General features: G+C 30.8%; 1 protein-coding gene, 1 long non-coding RNA gene and 1 pseudogene across 5 annotated transcripts in view; 1 reads left to right on the top strand and 2 right to left on the bottom strand.

Moving 5' to 3' along the window:
* Positions 1-8,677: 8,677 nt before the first annotated feature.
* Positions 8,678-10,818, bottom strand: LOC149883357 (uncharacterized). The gene is made up of 2 exons (XR_016456452.1): positions 9,073-10,818; positions 8,678-8,817 (listed from the first exon to the last, which is right to left on the bottom strand). It is a non-coding gene; the product is annotated as an uncharacterized LOC149883357 (long non-coding RNA).
* Positions 10,819-10,901: 83 nt separating this feature from the next.
* LOC145197938 (adhesion G protein-coupled receptor G2-like) overlaps positions 10,902-26,387 on the top strand; it is a 44,270-nt gene continuing 28,784 nt past the window's right edge. For 2 of the 3 annotated variants that reach the window (XM_090100035.1, XM_090100039.1), the window contains exons 1-3: positions 10,902-11,048; positions 22,928-22,984; positions 23,196-23,303. In XM_090100035.1, the coding sequence (XP_089956161.1) occupies positions 10,976-11,048; positions 22,928-22,984; positions 23,196-23,303 (238 nt within the window). In that variant the 5' untranslated portion in view covers positions 10,902-10,975. The remainder of the gene's footprint in view (positions 11,049-22,927; positions 22,985-23,195; positions 23,304-26,387) is intronic. The other variant, XM_090100036.1, reaches the window with a different exon arrangement.
* Positions 13,631-14,971, bottom strand: LOC149883358 (uncharacterized; annotated as a pseudogene). The gene is made up of 2 exons (XR_016456312.1): positions 14,368-14,971; positions 13,631-14,279 (listed from the first exon to the last, which is right to left on the bottom strand). The product of XR_016456312.1 is annotated as an uncharacterized LOC149883358 (transcript).

The raw sequence follows: 26,387 nt of genomic DNA on the forward strand, positions 1-26,387 counted from the left end.
TGATGTTATTACAGCCTCAAAGCGCCGTGGCAAATCAAAATGGCATGTCCTAAAAGCAATGTCCCAAAGATGCTCTATTGGGTCTATATCTGGACTGCAAGTTGGCTCTTGGCACTCCAAAACTTGAATATTAATATTATTTAAGCAATATATCCCGTATGTGGTCTAGCATTATCCTGTAAAAGAAGGAATCTATCTCCAATGTACGGTGCAAAAGGTACCACAAAAGGTTCCAAAATGTCAGCTATGTATTGTTGAGAAGTTAAACGTCCACCATCAACAAAAAAAAACCATTTAATACAAAAATACAAGTTCTCGGGTAAGTTTTGGTGGAGGTTGCAATATAAATAGTAAAATTAATTTGATCAAACAGAATTGTAATCTTTTAAAAATAGCTTCTATAGTTCACGCCTTTCTAAAAAGGAACATTACTTATGTTCAGCTGAGATAACTTTTTACATAGAATTACAGCAAAGTATCCTAACAACACTTTATAGTATGGTATGTTACATTATTAGAAATATTTAATAAAGCAATAATATGGTGGAAAACATTGCATCAGTTGGTTACGAACGATACGCCGGAAGAGATGATAATTACAATGTCAATCCAATATTGATAGAAGGCGTGCAGTTTAAAAAAAGAAGAAGAAAATGGAAAGTTTATTTAAAATCAAAAAGACATTTGCACGATGTCAATAAATTCTTCTCTTTGGACCCGCAACAATTAACTCTTGTGGCATGGCATAATTATGGAATCCGTACATTAAAAAGAACTAAAGTTCACATGTATAAATAAATCTCGCTATACAAAAATGACATGTGATATTGTACTTATTACAGCAAATATCATGACACAATAGTGCATCAACATTTATATGTTGCATGCATTTAGCTAACTAAAAATTAGAGGTAGCCTTTGTTAAATTGTGAACTGAACACATTTCAAAGAAACAACTCATCAAATTAAAAAAGATATCATGGTACTTCAATGTTTGGGAGTATTAATAACACAATTTTGCTCTTTGCACAATTTGCGCCATGTCCTAAGTGGCATATGAATCCAAAGAAAAACTTATAGAAATGTCTAACAATTCGCAATCTGTAAAAAATGGAGTAAAGCTTACCTCCGAGGTTGCTAAAAAGGTTTATAGATGAGAAAAGCCGCACAAATTCATCCTTATCAAAAATTAATAAGGGAATAAAAGATATATTAAAAAATGTTTTTTTTTTTATTTTTCTAATCAAATTTTTTTTTTCATAAATGTTTTTATTTTCTTTTTAATCTCAGATTTAAATAGCTTTATGATATGAAGTTAACCCCTTAGAGTTTATATCTATTTTTAGTAAAACTCTTACCCTTTCAGGCATATCAAAAAATTATTTAAAAATCATTAGGCTATAAAGTTTTTCAAAATGGCGTTAAGATTAAAAAAATGCAACTATCCAAACAATTTCCAAAAATAAATTTAGCACAAATAGAGTAAAATTTCGAAAACAATTTCAGTGCAATAAACAATAAACAAAAACAGGATCGCTTTAAGTGATTTTGAAAAATATCCTCTATCGGAATCGTCATAATATACAGGAAAGGAAAAGAAACTGCATATCAAGAACTTCATGCAAATGTTCCCATAAATAATATCTCTCTTTAAAATATAATGGAACTATAAAAGAAGCTGGCCCCAATATTAAAATCTTCCATATTGTAAATATATATGTTTTAAATAGCAGGGTTGCCGCTCATGACATTGAATGGTTATGAATGAGTAGTCCATGAGTTTTTCCTGAAGTTTTGATTGGTTGGTAGTACAGAAAGTTAAAAAGAAAAATTACTTGGGGCTTTAAAAACATTATTTTAAGTTCATAATGAATTTATAAAACAATAAGTATTTAGAATCATCAAGTATTGAGCCCACTATATATTGATAAATATATGAGAGTATCGTATTTTATTTAATAATAAGTTGAACTTAATAAAAAAACATAAATCATCAAAGATAAAATAATAAAGAAACATAAAACAAATCTTTTTAAAAAACTAACTCTATTTCAAAAGATATCTCGCATCCACATTTTTTGATTTAGAATCACTTTTTTATGTAGTTTGTCAAGATTTACACAAAATGCGGAATTTAATCTGCATTGAGATCATCATGAGTTGAGACATCTGTATTGAGATATTCATGTGTTTCAGAGATAAAAAATCATCACTCTCGGTCGTCCTCAGCAAAAATCCTTTTCATTTAAGTACTGCATTCTAAATCTTTTAAGTTCCTGATTAAAACAAATCTTGAAAATTTTTTCATTATAATGGGTGCAATCAAGAAATAGTAGCATTTGTCTAATTAAAACTTTTAATAATGTGATATGATGCAATGATAGAGTTTTAAAGATTTAACTAATTAACTTTTAACTAAATTAACTAGAATTTTAAAAATTTAATTAAAATATTTTTTTTTCCGTTCGTAAATAAAGAAAAAAAGAGACAAGTTTTTTTTGATAAGTTTGGCAAGTTTCTGCTTCTTTTTATGGAAACAGGTGCTAAAATTTATCTTTTACCATATCTTGGACTCAAAACTATTACTCTAGGATTAACTAGGGCTCAGTACTTTTTTAAAATATTCCCTAGACACTTTTTTCTTCTTTTTGATTGTTCACTAATGTTTCTTAATTCTAGTGTTCATCTAGTATAAATGGTTTTATTGTTTTTACATGACTATTTTGGATCCTGAATTCAACATCTCAATCATGGTTCACGGAGCAGGTTCAAATTGTCAAATATTTTGTTTTATCACAATAAAATTTGTTTCTTGTTTGTTAACAAAACTCATAAAGTAAGCAGCAATATTGCTGCAAATTTTATCCATTGTGCAGCTGTTTCCACTTTTTGCTACAGTTGTTGTGCACCATACATGATTTTATATGTTAGGTTATATCTGATAAAAAAAATAAAAACAAAATAAAAAGCCTTTAGGATGCAAAAAACTATTTAAAACATTTAGAAAAAAATTTTTTTGGAAAAATTATTAGAACTATTGCTGATGCGTTTCTCAATGATGCAGCTGGATCAAAACAGGTAGCATGATTCTAAGAAAGATCCCAGGAAATAATGAGTAATTTAACACTGCTGATTGTGTCCCTGTTTTTTTAAAAATATATTTAAAAAAATTTTGGATAGGTTTTCAAAGATGTTTTACAAACTGTAGATTACTTGCTCTACTCAAATGCAACATTTATAGCCAAATCACAAATCGAGACATCTTCTTTAACAAGCATTTTAAACACTCTCTCTAAGCCTGCTGAAATTTATTCAAAGCAAGTTAAAGGATTCATTTCTGTCAGTAATAAAAAAATATCGCTTTCCATGTAAAGAAAGTGAGAAAAGGGAACATAATACCTTCAGCACATCAATTGTCAAATGGTTCTGTTAAAATTGGTTTAAACAGCATGACTGGTTTGAACAAGACTAATGCAGCTTATGCTACGATTCAAATACCCAGCCATGCATTTTCCAATCAAAGCGAAGTTATTCACTAGTAATTTTTTTCGTTTTGATTCTTTCTTTTTGAGCGAAAGAAGTTTGTTAAAATTAGTGGAGAAAAAGTTTTCATGTAAGTATATTATCCAAAGTGTCACCCTCTCAGCATCTGTTGGTAGCAAAAATGTGACTAATCTAAAGCGATCAATTATTTTAACATTTAAAAGGGTCCAGTTTTTAGAATTTTCTGGCACCAGCAATCGTAATTATTGGGATGAAAGACTTAGTAATTTTTTTGAAATAATGTAATGTTTGGTCTCTTGCATTATTTGTTACTTAAATTTATTTAGAAAACTAAAAAATTAGATTTGTGATTTTTGTTGCAAGTTTATTAGAAAATAAAAAATTTGTGATCACATGCACTTACAAAATGAAGCCATATGAGGCATAAAAACTATTCTACATTTACCTTATGCTTTTTTCCCCGTTCATTTTACCCATTTTTTCAAGAAACTGGTATAAAGGGTATTTTTGGGAAATGGATGATGACTGGTTGCTATAAATATGAGGCTGGAATTACAATGCAGAGCAGTTTCTTACTTGTAATTTTGATCACCTGACCCAACTTTGCTCTGCTATTGGATGTCAACGAAAATTCCAACAATCAGTTGGCATTGAAAATAATTACGTGCTTATTGTTTGCGAATATGAGGCTGGAATTACAATGCAGAGCAGTTTCTTACTTGTGCTTGTGATCACCTTACCAACTTTGCTCTGCTGTTAGATCTCAACCAAAATTCCGAAAATCCATTGTGGTTGAAAATAATTACGTTTATTGGTTGCGGAATTTCGTTAGTTGGATTATCACTTACTTTACTAACATTTAATGCCTTTCGGTAAGTGGAGTTTTTAAAGTTTTTTTATTTTGTGTTAAATAAATCCGTTCACTTAAAATATTATTTTTAAATTGTAGTTATTAAAATATACATTTGAAGTAACCTTCGTAAAAAACTTCCACAGAAGATTCGGATATGTTTTTGCATGACTTTGACGTTTTTGATTGAAGCAGAAAAGACTTCACCCAGACGAGGTTATTAAGTATTTGCAGCTATAATACATTTTTTCATTTTATCGACGTTTTGTTGGATGTTGGTTGAAGCATTTAACTTGTATCGTCTTTCGTTACCGCATTTAAAAGAGGTGGCAATAACAACTTTTTTCAAAATGCTGGCACCTTTGCGTGAGGTAAGTTTAAAAAACTGTACTCCTTCCCATTATGTGGCAAATCGTTCAAGAGATCTACGTCATGAAAGATTTCTCAAATTCAAAAATAAACTGGTTATCAAAAAAAAAATAAATAAACTGCGAGTATCAATAAAAGTATGCACTTGGCTAGAAAGACTAAGTAAGAAATCAATCATAATTCATGAAATGTTTTGTTTGTAGGAAAAAGTTTCTTGCTGCTATTGTTTGTAGGAGTTCTTGCTGTTATTGTTATTAACACTGGTATCTTAAAACCAGATCAGCTCGGAAACGATTAAGTGTGAGATAAATTTGCTTGAATATTTTACTTTATAATCTTCACTTTTTATAGATAAAATTCTTATTGTTGAATCTTTTGATTCAACCAATAAGAACTGTTTGAAATACTTATTTCAGTAAAAAAAAAAGAAGGTTTTTTGTGCACTTTGCGTAGAGTTCTAAACCCTTGTCAAAAGTTGACTGGTGGGCTTTATATTACTGAACGTCATTTCATCAATTTCAAACACTTTTGAAGTTGATGAAACTTTCCATGCAGTTAAACCCTCTTGGATCAAATTTAATACATCAGTTCTTTTTGCATCAAAAGTTTTAAGTCGATACTTTGTTCACTTTGTTTTTAAAACTACATTGTTGGAATCAACAATACACAAAAATTAAAAAATTTCTGATCATTTTAAGAACACTGTATTTTGTAACTTCATAAAAAGACTTCTTTCTTATTAAATCGATGATATGCTCCATATCAGTGACCAGAAGCGATATAGAAAAGTTATTGGTACAGTAGATGTCTAAACCTAAAGCTAAATTAATTCAAGTGAAACTCTACGCAAAATAGTTCCTAAGAAGAAACCCTTTGCTACCACTAACCCACATCCGTGTTAAACAGTTTGAACAATCCACTCCTCCAACCTCGTGCTTGTTCTCCCATGCGTCTGTAAAGAAAACCTTGTCTCTTCAACTTAAGTAGTTAAAGCTGCAATTAATCTGTCTAAAGAACTTTCTGCCATTGTTTAACCATCCGAATTTTGAGTTGTTTAAAAGCTCAGGACCAGAGAATCAACTCAAAAACTGTAGGTCCAGAGAATCAACTCTTAAACTCGATGAGGTTGATATTAGGAATTTTGAATTTTGAAAATTCAAAATAAAAATGTATAACAAAATTAAAACTTATAAAAATAAATTCTACCTAAAAAATTTGTGCGCTTATTCTTTAAATTTTTTAATAAAAATCTATTGAATCAATTTTTAACTCATTGAATTATTTTTTCACTTTAAGATAAAAAAAAAAAAGGTACAAAGTATATTTATAGCATATTTATTTTCAAATTGAATATATATTGTATAAATGTGTAATACTAGTTTATTTTACTGAATAAAACATAAATTTTTTTCTTATTCTACTTCCAATCACAATTCGAAAAAAAATATAAGAGAATTATGTTTGATGATGCTAAGAACAGTTTAACAAAACATATGCAAATTTCCATAAATACAAAAATTCTAGAAGCTTACACCTCACCTTATACAGTGCTGATGCTTGTCCCTCAAAAGTTCTTTTTTAAAGATTCCGTTGTTGTCAACGACTTCTTTAGATACTAACTATTGGGAGTTTTTAAATATAAAAATGTACTTAAATATGTCCTTGTATTTTTAATTTGCATATTAACATGCTACAAATTTTTCCTTTACAACTTACATAAACAATCACTCTACCAAAATTTAATTGGTTTAAAATGAAACAAACAAAAATTAAATTTTAATGCGTATTTATAATAATTCTTTAAAATTCTTTATTTAGAGTTTGTCAACAAACTCTAAAAAATGAAAGTTACAAATAATCAAATCAAAAATTATATTTATATGAATTAAATCTATTTAAAACACATCCAGGAGAAATCTGGGGTTAATACGGGAAAAGAAAAAAGCAATCGAAAGATTTTTCGTTTTTTTTTTATTCTGCACATATGATTCCCGTGTAGATCCCGCGGCTAAATTCCGTGCTGTTCCCGTTTGACATCCCGTTTGGGTCCCTTATGTTTGTATTTGCTGGGTAGTTAAAAAGAACAGGTAAGGAAAGGCCTATGATTCTGAAGAATAGAGATGCACTTCCGAATAGTAAGATACTGCATTTATTTCGAAGATAATTGCTTATTTAAAGGATATAATTAGATTTGTAATTCTCAAAAGTGACGAAAAATTATTATTTATATCTCTTAGTTTTAAAAAATGAGCACCCCGCCTATAACAAAAATAATTTAATTTGATGAAAAGTTTATAAAAAAATAGTTCATTTCTGACATTTTGGAAATAAATACAATAACTGTAACCCAAAATAAATGGAACTCGAGTGTAGATACCGTTTAGAACTCCCGCGCAGATGCTATAGCGTCAGGGATTGATAAACTCTGGAATACTGGGACGTAAATCTTTTTGAAGCTGTGCTTTTCAGACATTTATATTCCCTTCTAAAATTTTACATGCATCTTCCAAAGGGGCGGTGGAATGGTTTAGTATGTGGGAGGTATACGAGTTGGGGGGGGGGGGGCTGAGCAAAACAGGATCTGGAATAAAGAATGAACAGGTGTGAAGTACTGTAATCTAAATTGGAGTTAGTTTTAGTTTAAACAACAAATTTTGATGAGACATTTTAAACAAAGTTTAGTCAAAAAATTTTAAAACTATCTAAAAACAGAAGTATTACCAGAAAATAAATTGAAGGTTAGTTTTGAGGCTCCGACGTTAGTCTCAGACAAGTTTTCATATTCATTTCCAGACAATATGTGTAGTTTACCTGATAAGCTATTGCTTGATTTTCTGAGTAATATAGTCAAAAGGTAACAAACCGATGTAAGTGAAGACCTAACTTCTGAAGTAAGATCGATTCGTCGAGAGTTTAAAAATGAACTTCAATTACATATAGCTACAGATATATTGAAACTCATTGTTGTTATTGTTTCTACAAAAATGATGCATTTATTTTGAGAAACGGCAGGGTAAATGAATTGGCATTATCTTCTGCTGGAGTGAGAAACCCAAAAAATGTTTAAAACGGATTTTTCCAAAGCAAAAGGAAACCTCCGAATATTGTGATTGGTGTTGTGAAATATAGAAGGTAAGTTAGATTTTTATTAAAAAATTTTTAAGTTATGAAAAATTATGCAAATTATTTAAAAATTATTTCAATTATGCAAAAAACTATTGAAACGGATTTTTCCAAAGCAAAAGGAGACCTCCGAGTATTGTGGTTGTTGTTGTGAAATATAGAAGGTCAGTTAGATTTTTATTAAAAAATTTTTAAGTTATGAAAAATTATGCAAATTATTAAAAATTATGCAAAAAACCATTAAAAAGCACATATAAGTTATCGTTTAGGTGAGAATAAATTATTAAAAAGATTAAAAATATATTTTTTTTGTAAATTGTTGAAAATGAGATTTCAAGAATATTAAAAGTTCAAGATTTTGTTAATGAACTATTAAATATGAAAAAAATGTCTAAAGTTTAAATTGTTATCTTTAAGTTAACAATTTAAACTATATTGGAGATGCTGACACAGATTCGTTTAAAAGAGTGTTTAATTCAATACCATATTGTGAAATTGCACCCAAAAACTTGGAATGTATAGGACTTTAACACTTCCTTTAACATATTATTTTAAAAAAATTTTAAGAAAATTAATAACACATTTAAAATTGAAAAAAATCTACTAAGTTATCTGTTTTTAGTAGACTCTTGTTAAGCTTTTAATAAAAAAGAAAAAGTGTTTTAAAAATTAATTTTGCCACTTCAAATTTTAATCTACATAATGTTTTAAAGATCAGTGGGGCCTCATAAGTTTTTGCATACGAGCCTTGTTTTGCTTTTTGACGCTACTGAGTTATTATATGTATTCAAGCCCTCATCAACAACCTTGTTTTTGATGAGATAAAAAATCTTTTACATAACATAACGCTTTTATTCGTATAAAAAGACTATATCTTTATACATGTAAACACTCTATATATTATCCAAAGTTTACCAAAGAAATACCAAAGATACTAAAGATACCAAAGAGATACTAAACCCAGTGCAAATCTAAAAAAAAAAAAAACTAACTGCAGCAATCGGTCAGCTAAAGGTATGTTAATGGACATAAGCTTCATAAAGAAAGAAATTTTAAAAAAATTTAATCTTTAGTTCATTAACTTATTTCATTAGTTCATTAGCTTATTTCTTAGTTCTTTAATGTCCTAAAATATGGCATTTAATATATCAAAAGATGGCTTAGAACGAAGATTGCAAAAAAAATAGTTTAGGTAATTGAGACTGATTACATGCATAAGAGCATACTTGGTAAGCAATCACTGTCATCATCAACGCTATCCATTTCTAGATAAAATTTGATTTAGTTAAAAGTTTTTTCTGTTGATTGGGTTCATTTAATTTGTTTCATTTAATGTATGGTCAAGTGATTGTTTTATAACCACAACATTTTCTACATATTTTTAAATGATTTTTAATAGTAGCCAACTTGAACAGCAAAAACAAATTTTAATCTTTTCAGGTTGAAATATCTGATTGGCTGATTTTTATTTCATGGAACTTTTCAAACATTAATAGTCTCTTTTAGCAAGAGAGCTATTTAGGTTTTAGTTAGGAAAACCATCCTTCTTTGGTCAAGTAACGTCTTCTTTGGTCAAGTAACGTCTTCTTTGGTCAAGTAACGTCTTCTTTGGTCAAGTAACGTCTTCTTTGGTCAAGTAACATCTTCTAAAATATGAGAAGGTTTTTAGAGTAACATAATAATAAATTATGACTAATAGACTTATATGATCGAATAAACTTTAAAAAAAAGGGTGACAATTTTTAGATTAATATGGTTTTTAATAATAAATACTAGACAGCGTCTACTAATGAACAGCTAATGCTGCTTCAAGAACAATCTAGTTAAGTATGATTAAGGTAGTACGAAGACAAAAAATATTTTGATAAAAAGTGTGGGTAATATTATAAAATTTATATTTTTCAAAATTTTCATTCAAAATATTTATTTTGTAGAACAAATGTTTTGAATGACAATTTTTTTCGACAATACTTTTATCTCAAATTATTGAAACTTTGCTTAAAATATAAAGTTAAATAATTTTTCCAGTTAACAAGTGAACAAACTTCTTTTGTAAAATAGATTGAGTATTCAAAATAATTTCTGCTAACCGAACATCTATATCATACTAAGTATACCCAGAAACTTTCAAGAAAAAATCTTTAGCCAATATAAAAATGTTGTGTTAAAGTTACCCTTGAGTTAAGAAAATGAAAATCTGCAAATAACAGTTAAAGTTTAGTTCAACGACTTAGATAAATCACAAAAGCAAGAGTGCTTTTAGTATATTGCTTTTAGTATATTGCTAAAAACACTATTTATGAAAAAGAATCATTGAAAGAAAGAAGTGCATTTAGCAGAGATTTCGCAAGGGCAAATAAAGTCAAGAACTCTTTATAACTACTAAAAAGTGCAATTTCTAGATTATTCATGCTAATAAACAATTCAAGATGGTTGTATCAAATGAAAGAGGATAATGTTTGCAATATAATCAACTCATAAACATTTTTTTCATATTTTGCCCCAAAATCAGTATTTTTTAGTAGCGTAGCATCCTTCAAAATCATAATGATCCCCCTTTTTGATAATAATAACGAGTAGCATTTAAATATCCTGTGAGCAAATGTAAGAAGAAAAATATAAAACGTTATTGCTTACAATACAACATTTTATATTTAAGCACAAAAGAAACAAATTAAGTCACTTGGTTGATAAAATCGTCTTTTTCTCAACTAAATTACCATTCTGCCAAAAGGTAACAACCTCAGTTTTATGTCAGACTACATCAGCCCTTTTACTGCGGAACACTTACGCACTTGTAATAAAAATATGCGCCTCATGAGCTCCAAGTAATTTTGCATCTTGTTTCGAAATTGCTTTCTGCTCAACACGACTATTTTCACTAAGTATTACGTTAATTTATGATTCTTAATTTTCAAAAATAATTGCTAACTGTTTTTCACGAATAAACTCGCAATATCAAACTGCTCAACACGATACAAATCGCAACCCTTGAATTCTGTGCGCACATCGAGCACAAAATCTCAAAACCAGTTGCGCAGAGTAGGGGGTTAACGCTAATTAAGAGAAACAACGCAAGGAAAAACAATTATATTTTGCTTACGGCAAACTGCTGTCGTTAAAATATTTATGGAAAGAAGTTGGGTAAAGCTATGTGGGTTTTTTGTTTTACTCCTTCACGTGCAATATTCTGCTCAGCAAAGTAAGATTTTTTTTATAAATCTAAAATTGTTAGTGATGAAAAATAAGAAACAAAAACGTTGATTCGTCTTGTTATCAGTACGAGTTGTTTTTGCACCAAACAATTTCTTTGTGTGCGAGAAAACTAACTGGTCTGTTTTTGCTAAAACTGCAAATAATATTTTAGTATAAGATGTACAAAAAACTTAGTAATAAAGTACTCTTCTTAATAAAGAAAAACTATGAAACAATTTAATTGTTAACTACAATCAAACGATATTTCTTAATAACAATAACTAATTTTTTCGCTTATACCAGTCAAAAATGCAAAAATTTAGGCAACCTGTCCCCATTTTTGTTAGTGTTTTTAAAAAAAAACCAAAGATATGCAACTTTACTTGTTAAGCAAAGATTTTTTACAACGAGGATAAGGTTGCCAATATTATACCGGCATGGCCTACTTTATTACAATATATAGTAGGCCATGATACCGGTGGCAAAATTCTACTTTAAGCATGTTTCATTATTTTTACCACCCAAAAAAACCTTGCTATTTACTGTTTATCTTTGCTGAACAAAATTAAGGAGCCAGCTGTTTGTTTCTTTTGTCATCCAACTGCATTAAGGCCGGTGTATCTCTCCTTGGTTTGTTATCGGAGATTTCTTGTTAAGCGCATATATGCTAAAGCGTAATTTATCTAAATTCGATAAGTTACCTTTATCGCTATATGGACTATCATTGTCGAACGGCAAACAAAAGATAAATGTTATTCACCTCAAAGCCTGGTTATTAAGTTATTCAATTATTAAGCGTCATAGTTTTTATAGTGATTCATAAGTAAAAAAAGAAAAACCTGTCGCAACAGACTTTAAACCCACTTTAAAATCCTGACACTTATAGTAAGGTTTTAGACTCTAGTGTGGCTGTTTTGCAGATCTAAACTGTACATTCATTATAAAATAAATTGAAAAAAATGTTTTGGAATAATGTTAGCAAGTTTCAAGCTTCTAAAAATATATGATTGTTATCTTTTTTTATTTGCTTTTTTATGGAAACTTTTTTAAAAGTATTTGTTGCCGTAGGGCAACAGCAAACTGATGCGGTTAAGTCAAGTGTTCTTTCATTATGGCGCATTTTATTACGCCATAGTTGTAACTTTATTATTTATTATTTACTTAGACTTCATCATTCTGTTTGTTTCCACAAAAAAATTGTTGCTTTCTTCTTTCTGATTTATATTTTCTATTACGTTATCTATTACAATATTACTTATGTATATGTATATATTTGCTGCCTTTCATTGACTTGAGATATTACACTTAAATGATAAAACAAAAAATTGTATGACAGAGTAGTTGTAATTAAAATGCATTCAAACCATCCGAAACAAAAATGAATCCAAACGTAAAAATCCTTTGTTTTTATAAAATGGAATAATTTTTTTTCGACAAAAAACAAAAAACAAAAAAAAAACCGAAACAAACACTGAAAAGAAATAAACACTATTAAGAATAACACAAAAACACAGTAATAATAAGAATGGTGCATGAAACACAGTAACCACAAACTATCTTCTAAGTAAACTCATAAATTTTTTTTTAACATTTCGAACTTGTATGCAGGACCAAACTTATACGTTAAATAATTTTTTTGAATGATATAGTTAACCAGTTTGCTAGAGAAAAAGCTACGGAAATAAATACTTCAATTTTACGACAGTACAATTGGTACCATACAGATATTATTGGTGTAACTTTGGTAACAAAGCAAAACTCTAGCGGTCACCTGGCCCCCTCTCCGCTCGTATATTTTGTCATGAAGAGGGGACGATGGGCGCCTGATATATTTAGGCCGGTGCCTAAGATAAGTAAGCTTTGAGCTCATCTCTGGTGTATTTATTTGTGACTAAATCCGCTAAAAACCGTATTTTCTTGCAATTAACGAAATTATATCACATATTATCCTACAGTTTCCTCAACAAACAGAATCGTACTTTTTATAATTTTGTGCAATGCCTGAGTAATTTTTCCTTACTTGCTGTGACTGACTCACGTTTACATTGGTTTTAAAGAGAGGAGGAATGCTTCGAATGCAATTTTCAAAGTTTCAGTTTGTCGTAATCAATCTATTAATATGGTCTGTTATAGTAGAAGTCAAAGGCTATAAATGTTTTACATTTGCCCAAATGTCCCATATTACTATGTACGGTATTTACGATTTTAAACCATTATATACATTCTAAAAAATGTCAAAACCGCAATTACCAATGTTAGAGTTAAGAAACCTTAAAAAAGAAGAAATCATGAAATGTCTGTTTCCCAAAAAACTTATTGGAAAAAGAAAAGTCAGAACAACCACTGCTTATGCCAAAACCTATTTACAGATTCAAGCCTAACTTTACGTCTATTTTTATCTTTTTGGTATTCGGGAAGTAGCTTAGAAATGATAATTGATTTAAGAAACTTTTCTTTTCAATATAAATACAATCAAAAGATTAAAAAATGCAGATGCAAGCAGTTGTAAAGACATCACTAAGAATTTAAATACATAAAAACTTGGCACTAAACATTTGAAGCTGATTGAATCCATGAAAGACCTGAATCCATATTTCCAAACATGGTGAAAGTTAAAAAGTTTTTTTTTTTTTTTTATAAAAAAATCTGATAGATATATAAATATGTATATACATATATGCATATAATTACAATAAGTCTTTTTTTAAAGTTCTGTCTTTTCGACAGAGAAAAATGTACTAAGCAGCTTCATTCTTCCATCTTAATTTCAAGATTCAATGGAGCTTGAGGAAGAGCACGAGGAGCTTCAACAGATCTCTTTGAATCTTTGGTATAGCGAGAGCTCAGCTGAGATGGATTAACATCATCAGGTTAGACAATATTTCTTGTAAACTGCTTCTGGTGAAAACTTGATCCATGCTCACCTTTGTTTTCGGTTTTTGTTTCACCGTGGATTATTAAGTCTCTACCCTTTACTTGATTCAAAATCTCATCTGGTTTAAAACCTTGTACATCCAAAGTGTACTTAAAAGTGTCCTTGTTTGACTCTCCAACAGAAGGTAAGTTTAAAGAAAGCTTCTTAGGAGCTTCAATATGCAAAACACCATCTGGACTGATGTTTGAAGTAAGGGCTGTCGGATCAATATTGTTTGGAATTGTATACTTTCGATGAAACTCGCTAGACTCAAATCATTCTCGTTTTTGTTACGATGTTTGCCGCCCACCTCAAGAACATGACCTAAAAATTCAAAAAAATCACTTAGCCTTAGCAAGCGTACTTAAGAGGCACATTATTTTAGGTTGTTCCTGTAGAAGCATCAAAGCACCTTCAACTTTTAGAGAAACCTCTTCTGGTTTATAATGTTTAACATCAAGATTGACAACAAAATCTTTAGGTTTAGCAGCAGTATTCCCCTTCACACGAGATATGTATGAGAGAGGCTCCAGCACGTCTTTGAATAATCGATCCAACTCTCTACTGATCCCTCGAGTACTTGAGCTATCATTGAATAAAGGATAATATCTAAAGGGAGGAATTGTGATATCGTTCAAAAACGGATCTCTTGGTACTAATTCGTGAATAGGTATGTGCCACAATGACATTCTTATCAGTTTGTCGTAACGCACAAGTAGAACAAACTTACTTCTCCCGATATACTTTGCTAGACAGACTCTGATCAAGCAGACTTTCTGATTGAACTTAATTATTGCATCGTTGGATAAAGTCGGTGTTTTTACTTAGTTTTTTTTAAAAAAATAAAACTTTCTATTGTTTACAAAATAATTTTCTGGAGATCTCTAATCTTTCTAGACTTTACTCTCCTTCGTTGTTATCCAACGCTTAATAATTATGCATAAGAAAATGTAAAAAAGAATTTTCTACGGCTCTTTTCAAAAACGTTCTTGTAGATTTCCGTAAACTTAAATAACTTCACTCGCCTTCCTAGTTCTCTTAAAAAACAGAAACCGCGATTTTCTGAGCAAAAAGGTTTCCAAATGGATTTTATGTTTTAAATTGTTTTAGTCAGCGTTATTTGTTTCGGTGAATGTTTAACGCTCGACCAGACAAAATAGGGTTAACTTCCGTCAAGAGAAACAGTTATCTAATGCATGTATATAGTGGTGTAAATGTGATGTAGAAGTGTAAGAAGTAGTATAAACAGCATATATTGCAGTAAAAATGTTTATATATTCTATTTTATTTTGTGTTTAACAACACTAAAAATGCCTGCTAATGTTGACCAAAGATTTTTTTGCGAAAAAATGGCGAGAAAAATCGCTACTTCACTGTCAATCATTTTTTTAAAAACCATATTAGTTTATATAAACCAATTTCAACTAAAGACACACAAGAAAACATTTCAGAACGTTCAAAGTAAACCTATTTTGTATTTTTTTTTATTTTCGGCCACTGTGTTATGTTTGTTTATATACTCAGTATGTAAGCCAACGCTCATGTTTAGATTTATATACTCAGTATGTAAGCCAACACTCATGTTTAGATTTATATACTCAGTATGTAAGCCAACGCTCATGTTTAGATTTATATACTCAGTATGTAAGCCAACGCTCACGTTTAGATTTATATACTCAGTATGTAAGCCAACGCTCATGTTTAGATTTAATTTGAAGTATAAAACGATTGTTCCGCTCGTTTAATTTAAATGGTCTTTCTGATCGATGCTTGTTTAAAAACTCATTCTCGTACTCACATCTTTTCATTATTGTTTTAAACAGTACTTCGTTGTCTTTAGGAAACATTAGCGATACATTTTAATGATTCCAGTACTACTCCTTTCTAGACAAATTATCCTTATAAAAATGCACTTTCTAGTACAGCTTTACCACAATCAACAAAAAAGATAGAACAGGAAAGGAGAGCACACACCCGCATTATAAACCCGCATTATAAACTCTTCCTAACGTCAATCATATGGGGTTTTACAGTGTCCTGTAAAACTTTATCGCTCACAAGTTTTAGGTTTTTAAACGAAATTCAATAAAAGTTGAAAGAATTCTGTAAAAATTAACCTGAAAAACATTAATCGTATAAATCTTTCTTTGATTCAGCATCTTGTTATGCGAAATAACAAGTTCGGTTTATGCAATTCGGATAAATACGCGCAGAGTTTGTTAAATTGAATCACCTTTATCATCCTTTATTATTTGAAGAGGTTTTCTTATCCTCTGTTATAAATAAAAAAATTTAACGTATTGTTAAAAACTTTCAAAAATGCACAAATGTTGCTGGATTTTAATGATGTCACATTTGAGTTATTCATAAGAATATAATAATATATATACTATATAAATGTCATTCACATGTATCTGATACTATATATGCTTAGGGGTGTCCACTATGTAAAAAATTTTCAAAACCACCCAAATGGAATTTTTTCCCATTCTAGTGTTTGTGTATAATGTAAAAAAATTTTTAATCAAATTTTAATAACTATTCTAGAGCCCCCTCAGAGCCCCTAAAGACAAGCCCCAATTTCCTGTTTAAAACAGTATCTTTTTTAGTTAAAACACAGAGAAATAGTTATTGTGAATCTCATTTTTGAAGTATTTAGAAATTAAATCACAGAAATCAAGCTAAACAAAAGCAGCTTGCATAATATATGTTAAATTATCCAGTTTAACCAAGCTAGTTCTGCATTTTTGGTTAACAGTTATAGTCAAAGTATCAGAAGGGAACCCCAAAACTAAAGTTAAGACTGTCTTTCTGAATGTTATTAATGTTGTTTCATTGTCCAAGAGTTTTTTTTTGCCAAAATCAGGATATTGCTGCCTGTGATTTTCAACGCCCTGCAGCAACCATTCTCTTTGTTCTGGATCACTGGTTATGATGGTGGCAAATTCTGAAATCAGTTTAACTCCTCTTTCTGCGGTATCATTTACAACTTTTACCGTACAAAAAAACTTTTCAGCTTCTTTGTATCCTGGTTGCTCTGTCCACTGTTCAATTGGTTTAGCAAGCCAATCTGTATTGATGCCAAGAATGCTGAACAATGAGTGAGATTCAGGTCCCAGAAGATTTGACAAACCTGTTTGACGAGTGATTTGACGAAAAACTGGCTTACCAAGACGAAAATTTTGGCTACTGGAATTTCCAAGAGTTTGGCTACCATATCTTTTTTCACAGTGGAACTAGCATGTTTGCTGAAGAATGCAAATGGAACTACCTCTTCTGTCATATACCATTGGTGATTGGTTATTTTAGAAAGAATGACATCTGCAACTTCCTTGTCTATTTCTTTGTAGTCCATCATGTCGTGGATGAATTGCAGGTCATTCATAGGTGCATCAGCACCAATTCTAGCTTTTGTCCAAGCTGGTGTGTGGAAAAGAGAAAGATATCTGTTCATTCTAAAAAGTTTGGTCGTCATCCTCTGATCATAAGGCAATTGTTTCGAAAACATGAAGATTTTGTTCGCATAAATGTTATATGCCATCCACCGAGCTTGGTGGATAGCTCCTGCTTTAATAAAGTGTACAACCCGCGGTGGAGTTTGCCCAAAGATGATCAGTGTGTTCTCAGCACATTCACGATAGTCATCTCTTGGAAATGTTGTAGCATCTTCCTTAGCAAGTAGATGTGTCAAATGCTGTATTGTCTGTTCTTTGAGGTTTTGCAACCAGGTGCCTTCAACAGCTAAAGTTTCGATTGGCAACTGTTTATCCAATGCTGGCCAAGCAGTTTTAAATTCAGCAAACAATTTATTTTTTGGACCAAAAATGTTTCCAAATAATTTCTTCCAAACTGCTCCGACAAAAATTTCAAAATGTGATGTCGACAGGCAAGGTAGAGAAGTTTTTGACCTAAGTTTTCTTCAATCAATTTAGCAGCACCATTGTGGATGCCACTATTACTGGCAGTGGTATCAAATACCAATGCCACAGCATTGTTGCTTAGATCCCAAGCTTCTAGGAGATCCAATGTTGCATTTGATTGAGTCTCTCTTTTCGAATCAACAAGAACGGGAACACCAAGCAATTTTCCCTCACTGTATTCTGGAGCATCCGACACAAGCACAGCTAACTGTTCATGTTGCACGACTAATATGTCTTTTATCAATTTTCCGTCTCAGTGAAGGGCACCAAACTGGGGTAGGTTGAGCCTCACATTATCTATAACACTCTCAGCAATCCTCTGTCGATTTAACATTCTACTTCGACGAGATGTCGATCTGAAGATATCAAAATCGTCCAAGTTTCCACCAGCAGCTTTAATTACAGCAGACAAAATCATAGTTGTTTTATTATCAGACAATTTCAGCCTGTCTGCTGCAGAAGTGATTTCCTCGCATTGCATAATTCTTTTGGGGAGGTGAAGAGTAACAAATTCTGATCGTCTATTCATTTGAGGTTCATAATTCAAGTCCCACCCTAAACCTATATCTACTTCAGCAACAGCAATAATTTCATTAATATTCTGTTCTTCGTCATTAACTTCCATGTCCTCATCATCCTGATCATCCTGTCTACCTTCTTTTTCTACTCTTTCTATTTCTTCATCTCTAAGTATGATTTTCCGATTATATCTGACTTCTTTCATTTTTGCTTTAATCTCAAAGATTTTGTCATGCCCGTCCATGGTCGCCTTTCTGTCTTTTTTTTTTATCTAAATAGAATGCAACATCATCATCATTCTTTTGGGCAGTCAGTAGCCTGGATTTCATGATTTCCTGTATGGCATCGGGTGATCCAATATCAAAAAGACTATCCAACTTGGCCAAAAAGTTAACACGTTTTCCGCCAGCATCACTTTCGCGATTCTTGTTCTTCAAAAAGCGGTTCCACTCATTCCAGAGACACATAAGATCTAAGACCGAATTTTGACTTGTCTTTGTCTTGATGCGTGCCATGCTCCAGAAAGTTACAACAGCGTCGATTACTATATAGCCAATTTCTTGATTTGTTACATGATTTTGGACATTTTCTTCATCGCGTCGTAAAAAAAGAAAAAATTTCAAAACCTGTCTGCAATCGGGTAGTTTGGAACCAGTTATTGATGGTGATGGGTGTCCAATTGACCAAAACTTAGTAGAGGCACGAGTAACAGGCCTCGTTGTTGATGATGATGACGACGGTGAAGGCTGGTCGGTCGTGTCTGACAAACAACTGGAACTGGTTGGCAAAGACTTGAGTTCAGTTTCTACAACTACCACTTCTTGTCAACATTTCAATTTTAATTTATTTAACTAAAACAGGAAACAGCAAAATAATTATAACAGTCAATATTACATATTAAATTGTGTCAATATCATAATATTAATTTGCTTGTTTATGAAATTTGTAATCAATGCAAAAATGTGCTACTGTTTTAACCCATTCGTGCTATCTCTATAAATCGTAAAATATAACAAAAAACTCAGGCACTAATGGTTTAAACAGGAAATTGGGGCTTATCTTTAGGGGCTTTGAGGGGGCTCTAGAATAGTCATTAAAATTTAGTAAAACTTTTTTTTACACTGTACACAAACACTAGAATGGGAAAAAATTCAATTTGGGTGGTTTTGAAAATTTTTTGCATAGTGGACACCCCTAATGTATGCTATTAACATTGCATAATTATAAACACAAGTGTAAAAAGCGAAATAGATTTTGGAATAACCTAATAGTATTATTTACTGTGATAAAGTAAATTAAAATTAACTTGGCTGTGAATGGAAAATTTATTTTAGAATCAATTATTATTAAGAAAGGAACAATTTTGATGCTTGACTGAACAAAAGTTTATTAAAAATCTTACACAAACATCAACTCAATCAGTAAATTATACTTTGTGAATATGCAAAAATAGGATTTGGTTTAAAAAAAAAAAGAATATCTTTTTAAATTAAATTGTAAAGTTTTCAAGTTATTGGTTCTTGTTATATATACATAAAAATTGGTCACAACTTTATTTTTGATAAAAATGAGTTTTGGTGCCTTGTAAAATCTTATTATTATTTTCTGGTAAAAATAACTGTGAATGGGCAAATGTCAGCAACTTTGTTTAAAAGCAATTTACAGGCTCGTTCTCTAAATCTTTTCGCCAAACGAATGTTCTAAAACATTCGTTTGGCGAAAAGATTTAGAGAACATGCTTATACGCTTTGCGCGGTTGCCACACGTTGGTGACTCTTTTTCAACTTCAGGAGGTAAGTCAGCTACTGCACTGTTCACAAGTAATTTAATGAGAACATAAAAAGTGCATGCAACACTCTAAGTATAAAGCTATTTGCTGTTATTCAGCCGAACCTTCGATTTCGGAGTCGGGAAAGGATTGCGATCTACATTATATCTTGCGATTACATAGAGTTATGTTTATGTCTAAAATGGCACCCTAGTTTCTTCTCTTAACCTTCCAAAATGATGCGTTTATTTTAATAAGTTGATGAACAATAGAGATTATGTTAAGATTTTCTCAGGCGAAGATAACCAAACGAATATATATATATATATATATATATATATATATATATATATATATATATATATATATATATATATATATATATATATATATACATAAACATACTTGGTATTACATATAAATTTGATATTATTTGATATTAGGCAATTGAATCAAAGTATTAGATAGAAAAAAGTTCTTTCGCATTTTTATGAAATAGCTTCATTCAATAACATCCTCTACATAAAACTTAATCAATCCGCAATATAATTGACATTGATATAAACAACAATTCTCCATTTATAAGGCAAGGAACCAATCCCATCCTTGTGAAAGCTGCCTGGCTGCGCCTCGAGGAATTTGGAAATGTTGGCATAGAGTTGGCAAACATCTTTAAGGCTCTCCTCTGACATGTGAAATTTCAGGGCACGGAGAAAATGGAAGTTGAATGGAGTGGTATCTGAAAATTACATCGGGTGGGGGCAAGATCTCCCATCCAATCTCAATAAACTAAAGATTTGTCAATTTAACCGTGTGTATTAGCGCATTAATGTGCATAAAAATTTTTTTTTAATGTTGTGGCCGCGATTGAGCGACTTTCTCTCTGAATTTTTCTAGTTGTTGACAGTCATTGTCAGCCGTTCTAATAATTGTGGGAGGACGAAACTTAAAATACACGATCCTCAATTTACATCTCATAGCACTGACAACATAACACTTTGTTTAGAATCTACTTTTTGCTCTGCTTCTGCCCGCTTCTCAGCGTCAACATATACTTGTGGCTCAAATCAAGTTTATACGTTTTTATTGATGAGTTTTTATGGAGATAACTAAACTCATGTCTAATTACATTAACAAAAAATGAGAAGACCAATGACTTTACGGACAGCAAAAGAGAATTTTTACCTGCTCAAGCTACTAACCAGAGTAGTTTTGCGAAGAGCTATGCTGCCTTCCTAATTATAGCGTCAATTGGATTTAGTGTCAGATTACTGTCTTTACAGTTGTTGTCAGGATATTAGAAGATGGTTGCAACTCATTTGCTGTTGTGAGAGATGATCTTAATAACGATAAAGTTCAAATTTGGCGCATGTAAAATTCTATCACTAGCCATCTTATAGGAAATCGTTTAATGATAACTATCAAAATTACAGCAATGGCTGTGCTGTGCAGTTCAAAAAGTATATTTGCAAAGAAAATACATGAGGATTCTGTATCTCTGGTGACTGGGTGCTGTTTACTAATAGCCGCGGAAATTAGAAGCACAACCTACAGAGGGCTGTTAAAAAAGTAAAGCAATTTTAAAAGATGCAATACACTTCTATAAAGTAATGTTAGCATGCCAATTGTGTTTTTTGTTTGACCTAGTTATCTATACTAATACCTTTTTACAACATCAGTTAATTAAGTTATCAGATATGGTATTATCGAAAGGTGAAAATTTAACATTTATAAAAAAAAAAAAAAAGAATAGGCCGTGCTGAAGCTCAAAGGAAAAAAGTATTCATATAAAGATTGTTTTTGCGGTTTCAGATGGTCCAATGGCCCGGGTGTTAAAATTTTACATCTGCCATCATCAAAACTTAGACCTTCGTTTGATATTCTTTTAAAGTTGATAGAAGTTGCATTTCCAATCAATGGAGTCCAGAAGATACCTACTTGACACTTTATTGTAAGGCAACATCAAAAGCATTTGAATTATGCTTTTACAAAACATTCTGCCATGACTATACAAAACATAGTTTTTAATACTTAGTCGTATGCTGTCGACATACGACTAAGTATTGAAAACTATATTTTGTAAAGTCATGGGAAACATTCCAGTTTCATAAATTGTAGAATAAATTTTAGTTTTATTACTTTTGAAAACAATAAAAGTAGTGCTCTTTTCCTTAACGTATTAAGGAGTTTTTTTGAATTGCTTCAATCAAAGATCCTGTAGACAGACAGGAAGAAGAAACTTTTTAGTGGTAGCAAATGACCTGGCATCAACTCTCTTTTTGACAATCCTTATCAATGTAGCTTTAAATACATTGAGGTTATTTGCCACCCCTCTCATTTACCTGACGGGGCTACTGTCGCTTTGGCTTTTGATGGCACTGACTAGCTTCGACGTGGTAACTGAAGACCAGGTTTACAAGTTCTTCCTGATCTTGGCCTAAAATAGACATGTGCTTGTCCTTTTATTCTGTTTTTGACACTTGTAAACTGGGCTCAGAGGTGATTATCTGTGCAATTGGTATTTCCGCATAGAGCGAAGCACTTTTTTTCCTTCTTTACAACGTGCTATAATAAGCAAAATAATATCTTTTCTACCTTGATATTGTTTCTCAAATAAGCTTAAGTTACCTATAAAGTCAACATCTTTAATACTTTATGTAAAGATAATCTTTTACATGTGGTGAGTTTATCAATTTTCCTTCTTGAACGGTGAAATTTTCTTTTTCAATAATAAGTGTTTGTACTTTTGTTTAAAAATTATTTAGATTGTACGTTTGGCTACATACGCAACACTACAAATGGAATCTGTTTTCGTGACGAATGTAAGGGTATTTATAATACAGAGTTTAAAGGCTGTTTTTAACAAACTGTAAATCTTAAAGACTGATTCATGTTGAGTTAGTTGAAAGGCAAAAAATAAATGTAGCTCCATTAAAGAGATTTTGAGTAATGTTTGAAATTTTTTTAAATTCCTTTTCATATAACGTTGTCATAAGTTCTATACAAAGATTTGTTTAACATTCATGGTTTTAGATTGGTTTTCAGAAACTGAATGCAGTGCAGTATGCAACGGCCTTTTAAAACTTTCAAGAATTGATGACTCAGGGATCTCTGAATATGTTACTTGCAACTTTTGTGAAGGTAAATTAGTTGTCAATATTCTGTAAATGTTTTTTTAATCATTTTTTTTTTTTTCATTTCTTTGTTGCTGTTATTACATTGTCTTTCTAGAATATATTTATTTTTCTTAAAACACAGCACATCAATTTTTTTTTTTCGAGTTAAAACTAATTTACTTGCAGAGTAAATTTTGTAAAGCCACGCCTTTCTTTAAAATGTCATTTTTTTCAATATACTTAAGTAATTGTGTGAACAGCTCAACATGTGTGTAGTATAAAAAGGCAGGAGCTAGCTTACCCCATTTTTTGACCGTATTACAAACATAAAAAACCTATCCGTGGAAATATTTTATTGAGTGGTGTAAAAACTCGATAACCGAATTTTTACTGGCATGCAATAGAAAAAAAGCACAATAATCGACCATGTAACCAACCATAATCACATGGATACAATTTAACCATTTATTGTGATTGCAACCGACATAAATTTTTGTGATTACCATAAACATCAAATTTTTATATTGTAACTTTATAAGCCACCATAAAGACATGGAAGCAATAAAACTATTTAGTCCGTGAAGCCTCAAGGACTCGAGAAAAAATCGCAACAAAAATATCAAGTTTTTCTATTGTGAGAGCATTTTTTAGAGTTATTCATTAAGCAACCATCAACGAGTGGTAATCTTTTAAACCATGTAAATAAATGATATATTAATATATATATATATATATATATATATATATATATATATATATATATATATATATATATATATATATATATATATATATATATTTCATCGTACGATTCCATCTTCCTACTATATTCAATTATTTTATACATCTCTAATTTAAAATCCTTTACCTTTATCAACCCAAATTTTACTTGGCTTTGTTTCCATGAATAAAGTCTTAAATGCTTTAGCTTCAGTCTTACCAGTGTTTTTTCAGAGGAATCAACCAGCCATATTTTGAGAAAATATTAATGACAGCCAACAAATACTTTATATCTTATATCATTAACAATAACTTTTCTCTTTGCATATTTCTTTTATACTTGATTATGTAATTCATCAGCAAGTTGATTAACTAGATCCTCAGATCGATGGAGCAGAGTTCTACATTTTTTTACATTTCTTTTTGCTTTTTTAAAAGATGTTGTCAATAGACTTCGCTTGGTTGACAATCCCATTCCAAACTTCATCTTTGTTTCAATAATATTTTCAAAAATAGACATATCCAACTTTTCGCTAAGCGAAGGATTATCAATTCTATCCAATTCTTCCAACATTTGTTTATCATAGAAATTATTGCGAATGGATGTGTCTTTATTCAGTAGATAGCATAAATCATAATGATATGCAGAATTATCAACTCTATTTATAGGCTGGCTCCATTCTTTTGGTACAAGATCATCAATCATTCTAGTGCCAGGACCAGCAATATTATGACCGGGTAAAAGCATTTCGAATGGTAGCTTGTTGATAATAGTTTAATATTGATCTACCTTTATTCTTTGAGTCATATGGTGAAGCTTTAACAAAAAGGAGAGGAGGTTGGGAAGAGCTTTTGCAAATCGAATTTTTTAGTACCACATCCTTTACATATTTCTTTTTTCATGGTACGACCGTTTTTGGAAAGTGTAAACTCTTTACCTTCAGATTCAGTAACATTTTTACATGAAATACATTTTTTACATACAAAATTTTTTTATCTCTAAACTAATGTGCACCATCATCCATAACTATTCTTTTATCATCATTGAAAACGAGATACAATTTATTTAGTTCTTCTGTATATGCTTCATGTAGAAATGACTTCGAATTACATTAATAGATCTCATTGCATTTTAATGCTATTTTTAAAAACTACCTTTTTGTAGATTTACATTTCTTGTCTACACTTCCACCCTGCATTCGGAATGAATATATTTTAGGCTTTATACAACCTTTTTAACGATCTCACCCTTTTCTTCAGGTTTGAACATACCATTAACCTTTTTATTACACTCAACTTTAATACCACTAGAATGATTTAGTTTAAATTCACTTGTATCAAATCTTGCTTCAACATCTATAGCAATAGCTCAGCACAAATTATCAGTATATTTCGTAGATTAAATTGTCAGTATCTTGCAATTGAATTACGCAGAAACAGTCATATAAAGTGGTGGAAAGGATTGAGGATTTGTAGTTTCCTCATGTAAATTTCTTTTAACAAGAAACTTTTGTAAATATAGTTTGAGTGGTTTTTTATAATGTTATTAAAGGCAATTTTTATGGATTTTGATAAGGGTATATTGTATACAAAAATTTTAGCGAGAGTAGAGAAGATGTAGAATAACAACGTTGTGTTCGCTGGAAGAATGCTACATATCTGTATGCATTATCAATGCTTTGTCTACACAGTTTTTCCATTGTTCATTAGCTTTATAAATGTCTTTTTCATGCTTGCTTTTAGCCTTCACTTTCAGATCTATATTTAATTCTATATATGGCATTATCCATGGTCTTTCATTAAATTCAATTCCTCTATGAATATGTGTAAGTATCATATTTCACATAAAATTTTAGGTTTGACGATGAACAACTTTCATTTTTATTATTTACATTGAATGCCAACCTATCAACATTACCTATTTGCGTTCTTTGAGGAGCTAGAGGGTAATCATTATGTAAATCCTGCAATTGTTTTGGATATTCCAAATCTATTTCTAAGATGCAAAGATGATTTTCTAACGAATTAAGTTCATCTTCTGTCATCCACTCAAAACCATCTGTAGGTAGAGGATTAAACATATCACTTGAGTAGAGACCTTTAGCATCTAGGTAGATGATAATCTTGGGCGGTCCATCTTTATGGTATTCACCTTCCATATACTTATTATCAACTTTTACATACCTATTAGATGCTACAGATATTCAAACTCTAATTTTTCAGACATAAGTAACATTAGAATCTGAAAGAAATTCTAATTTAACACAAGTTAATTATAGAGCAGTATCCTAACCTAGTCCTGGAGCAGTGTACTACCATGCAGGATCTAAACCATATGCTTTTATACATACACTTTAGACAGAAAGTTGGTGGCAGGTTATGATTTTAT

Source organism: Hydra viridissima, unplaced genomic scaffold (genome assembly GCF_058129835.1).
Source record: "Hydra viridissima isolate aposymbiotic clone 2 unplaced genomic scaffold, HvirCarnegie_v1 scaffold_10, whole genome shotgun sequence".
In the NCBI taxonomy this organism is placed as follows: Eukaryota; Metazoa; Cnidaria; class Hydrozoa; order Anthoathecata; family Hydridae; genus Hydra; species Hydra viridissima.